We start from the raw sequence: 4,904 nt of genomic DNA on the forward strand, positions 1-4,904 counted from the left end.
TCTCCCAGCCTGGCTCCAGAGCTGCTCCAGCCCTCCCAGCATCTCCAGGGCCTCCTCTGGCCTCTCTCCAACAGCTCCGTGTCCTCCCTGTGCTGGGCACCCCAGATCTGGACACAATACTTCAGGTAGGTGGCATTATCAAAGCAGAACATTTTTTAAGTTCTATCAGTTATCCTTGCTACTTTCAGCATGTTTTAGAAAACAATCTCCAGGATTACAAAATCAATCTACAGAAGACTATGCCATCAGTCACCTTCCAACTCAAGAGAGCCTTGGCAACATTTCCACCTTCTCTAGAAGCTTGAAGACACCCACGTGTTCTTCCCCAAGGACTGCACAGGCTCCACGCGACAGCAGCTTCCCAAAACTTCAGAAAACTACCACCAAACCCCAGCTACTGCCCTTACAAGTTGTGGCAGCACCTCCTTGGAACAGACCCTGTCCCCAGAGCTTCCCCCCTGCCCAGTTCTGCAGCCAACACAGCTGGAAGGCAAAGGTACCTGGAGAGCTGGGGCCGGTTGGTGCCGGCGTTGAAGAGGGTGGGGGAGGCGTGTGTGAACCAGCGCTCGGACAGGAGGTTGTAGGTCTCGATGGCAGCGTCGATGTCGTGTTTGTGGATCCCCACAGACACCCTCATCAGCATGTGCTGGGGACGCTCGGCCACTGGGCACCCAGGGGGGAGAGAAGGGGGTCAGGAGGGCAGGAATGGTTAGAGCGGGCAGGGGTGGAGGTGATGGTCACGAGCAGCAGGGGCAGGAGAACCACAGTTTTCAAAGAAACACCAATTCCAGACTGGAAGGAACCTTAGGAGGGTCTTTAGTGCCCTCTCCTGGCCAGGGAATCACAGAATCATGGGATGGTTTGGGTGGGGAAGGACCTTAAAATCCTCCAGTCCCACCTTTGCCAGGGGCAGGGACACCTCCCAGCAGCCCAGGCTGCTCCAGCCCCATCCAGCACTGCCAGGGATGGGGCAGCCACAGCTGCCCTGAGCCAGCCCAGAGAATCACACTTGGGCTGAAAGAGGCAGTTCTTACCTTTTGAGTTGATTTTCAGCAGGTAGGAGCGCTCCAGAGTCTTTGAAAAGAGAGAAAGCATTTCAGGAGACAGGCAGGTTTCAGTTTAAGATAAAAGTCCCATTAAATCCCACAGGAGCCCACGGCCACAAGGGTCAACACTACCTTCCCACCCCCAGTGAATCAGGAATCATGCAATTATTTTGTTTGGAAAAGACCTTAAAGAGCATTAAGCAGCCCTGCCAAGGCCATCACTAACCCATATCTTTTCCAACCTGGAGAGTTCTATGTCCCTCAGCACCACATCTACATGGCTTGGAAACCCCTTCAGGGATTGGGACCCCACCACTGTCCTGGGCAGAAGCCAAGGCTGCCCCTGGATGCCAAGGCAGTGCTTGTTCTCCACAGCCCCATCCCTCCTCAGGGGGACATTAATCACCCCAGGATAATACTTTCCAGACAGCCCATCCCACAGCTGGCTGTGCTGGGGGTTGAACCCACAAAATGACAAATATGGTAAAGCTACAACTACAGCAGATGCCTTCTGAGCTTGTTCCTAATGGATGACAGCAGTCATTAGAGGAGGGGTGGCAGGAATTGCAGATTTATGCACATATAGGAGCACAAAACCCTCTCCAAGGTCCCCCTCCCCACCCTGGCCTGAGCTGTCTGCTCTTTCCAAGCACAAGTTGTTTCCTCACTGCAAACTCCTTCCCCTGAAGCAGAAGGCACCACCTCAGGAGTGTGGGTGGGAACTCCAGGCAGAGCCTCCCAGAGATCCACCAAAACCACCTGAAGAGCTATGGAGCAGCCAGCCCCTCTGCAGCAAACCCTCTGGAGAGCCCTACACAACTGAGCAAGGAACAGCATGGGAGCAGATGGTGGGGACACAGCAGCCTGGACTGACTCTGGGGGAGAAGTTCCAGCAGTGTGAGAGAGGACAAATGGGTGGGATGACACGCTGAGAACAGCCCTGACACAGAACAATGGGAAAACAAACACCACAAAAAACCACCCTTTTTGGTTTCTGGAGAATCAGATTATTTCCTTGAGGAATGGCACGAGCTGGGGACCCTTCAACAAGACTTGGTGCTGCAACACACAGCTAAAATATTCCAGAGCCAAGGGCAGACAATGGAGCCCAGATGGAAGCACATGATTCATCCAGCCAGGCAACTGCTTCAAGCAGGAACTCTGGGTTTTTTTTACAAACCCACTAACGTCCCACCTACCCCAGAGCCCTCTGTGCCCAAATCTAGACGGTTTTCCAAGTATTCTCCCCCTTCCCAAAAGGCTCAGCTCCAGAGCAATGCCCAAACAGCAGTCCCTGTTCTCATGAGCAACGAGCTTTTCACCTTAAACCCAAAATAGTTGTAGGAGAAGTCTCTGTCGTAGATAATGGCAGAATTCAGGCGCTGAGAGGGAAGAAGAGAGAGGAAATAAATCACATTTACAATCAGATTTTTGGTGCCCCCACATTAAGGTGTAACAATGCAAACTCTGTCTGACACTTCTGGCCTCAAAGGCCTAGTGGAGGAGGGATCAGGGAAAAGCATGAAGAGCACTCAGCTTGGAACAACAACTGCACCCTCTGAACAGGTTTATTCCCCAAGTACAAAGCACAATCACTGGCTACATGTTACTGGAGTCCAACTGGACACCAAGAAAACACCAGATAGAATCAGAACAGAATGTGACTTCCCTGTGAGAACACAGACCTGGAGCTACTTGAAATCAGACACCAAAGCTCACCCCTCCCTTCTGCACACTAAACAGGTTGCTACACCAAAAGGTCACTTTTCCCACACTAATTAGCTGTGCTGCTGGTGACTATGAGGACATGCAAGAAAACAGACCCTGCAACAGAAACATCCTTGTATGAAGGACATTCCTCTATTCTTTGACTCTGCAGAACACAGCAGTTACCACCTGCAGTGGTTTCTGCACTGACTTCTTGTCCTAAAACAAACATGGCTTACTCAAAAATAATAAGAAGAAATTACCTGACCTAGTTCACTGAATTTTTTAAAACTTGGAAGTGGAAAAAAAAAGAAAAAAGTGACGTACATCTTTGTTGGCCAAAACTATGTCTAGAGTTTCTTTGGAGATCATGGGGGAGTGCTTCCCGTTGTGGGGGTTGATGTAGTTGTAGAGATCATCCATCACATCTGCAACAGAAAGGGGTTTCAGCACGACAGGCACCAGCTGCTCTTTGCTTTGAAGGACTTCAGGAGCAGGACCACCCGTCCTCTGACATCAGCTCAACACACGCAGCTGCTCTTGGACCTGCTCAGTTCTGTTCCCAACCCATTCAATTAAAAATGCACTTCTCTTACAAGGCTGGGATTTTTTTATAGAATCTCTAACACACAATGCATAGGAAAGTAGGTGGGTGCAGCCTAATTCCAGTCAGTTACATTCTTCATCAATCTATTTATACAGATGCTTCTCACAGAACAGGCCATTTCACTTCTCCCTGTGACATGCCTGGAACTCAGGCTTTTCATCTCCATGGCATCTCCAGTTAGCCTGGGTGCTTCGGAGCTCCTTGCTGCAGAGATTTCCACTTTCACATCCTCTTAAAGACTCCCACTCCCTTCCTGACTAACTGCTCCCCAGGTGCCCCCCCACAGAGCCTCACCACTGAACACTTTCTTGGTCTCCTTGTGCAGGTTGGAGACGGCGATGCGGGCGGCCAGGATGGCGTAGTCGGGGTGCTTGGTGGTCAGGGTGGCCGCTGTCTCAGCAGCCAGGGTGTCCAGCTCCACTGTGGTGACCCCACTGTACAGCCCCTGGATCACCTTCATGGTGATCTGGGCCTGAAAAAGGGACATTTAGGGAGGTTACCTGGGAAATACATCCTGATGTGTCAGTCATTCCAGATGAGCAGAATCATTGATCATCATTTAAAATAATAAACGCTGATCAATATTTCCAGGGGGGTCAGCAGGGGGGGACCAGTCTCTTCTCAGCAGTGCCCAGGGACAGGACAAGGGGCCATGGGCACCAGCTGGAGCACAGGAGGGCCCGGCTGAACATGAGGAGGAACTTGTTGCCTGTGAGGGTGGCAGAGCCCTGGGCCAGGCTGCCCAGAGAGGCTGTGGAGGCTCCTTCTCTGGAGACATCCCAGCCCCTCTGGAGGTTCCTGTGGGACCTGCTGGAGGGATCCTGCTCTGGGGGGTTGGAGGGGGGATCTCCAGAGGTGCCTTCCAACCCTGACAATACTGGGATTCTGTGACAGTGTTTTTTCTCTGCAGAGATGAGAAGAGACCCTGTTCTCTCAGACTAGAACAGAGTAGCAGCAAAGTTCACAGGGAGAAGAGTCAGATCACAACCCTATTGGCTGGGAAGTTTTGAATCTCCAAGTGAAGCTTGACTTCAGAAATGTCCTGATGGGACATGGAAGTGCTCTCCATAAAATAATGTCATGACAACAGCAAAGAACCCCCCCTCCTGGAAGGGATACAATGGCTTTTGCTTCAAGGCTTAACCTGATCTTCATCTGCCAGTTGAGACCTTTCATGGTAAAAGACTTTAGCACCTTCCACCTTCAAAGTATTTCCTGCTTTTCTCTCAAGAATGGATCCCTACCAGAATGAGCAGATCCTTCCCTGGAGAGGTCTGACCTAAGGTGGTAACTGCCAAAGGCACTGGGAGTGCCAAGAGCCCCACAAAATGTGGTACAGATGCAGCACAAGCCACAAAAACATCCTTTGATATTTGAGATGGGAAGGGCCTAAGTTGGCAGCTCCAAATGAACAAACTGGGTCTGTACACCTGAGTAATCATCTCAGAGATCAATGGGGGCAGGAAGGAAGGGGCAGCAGGGGCAGGAAGGAAGAAAGGGGAAGGAAGGAGGGAAGGAAGGAGGGAGGGAAGGAGGGAAGGAGG

At 51.2% G+C, this 4,904-nt stretch overlaps 1 protein-coding gene across 1 annotated transcript in view; it reads right to left on the reverse strand.

Moving 5' to 3' along the window:
- RRM1 (ribonucleotide reductase M1) overlaps positions 1-4,904 on the reverse strand; it is a 21,787-nt gene that overhangs the window by 16,126 nt on the left and 757 nt on the right. Inside the window, exons 2-6 of the mRNA XM_010008278.1 lie at positions 3,655-3,832; positions 3,081-3,181; positions 2,369-2,428; positions 1,035-1,074; positions 501-663 (exon numbers count right to left, since the gene is read on the reverse strand). Coding sequence (XP_010006580.1) covers positions 501-663; positions 1,035-1,074; positions 2,369-2,428; positions 3,081-3,181; positions 3,655-3,832 — 542 coding nt within the window. The remainder of the gene's footprint in view (positions 1-500; positions 664-1,034; positions 1,075-2,368; positions 2,429-3,080; positions 3,182-3,654; positions 3,833-4,904) is intronic.

The sequence above is a fragment of the Chaetura pelagica genome, unplaced genomic scaffold, assembly GCF_000747805.2.
Source record: "Chaetura pelagica isolate M959 unplaced genomic scaffold, ChaPel_1.0 scaffold802, whole genome shotgun sequence".
NCBI classification, from domain to species: domain Eukaryota; kingdom Metazoa; phylum Chordata; class Aves; order Apodiformes; family Apodidae; genus Chaetura; species Chaetura pelagica.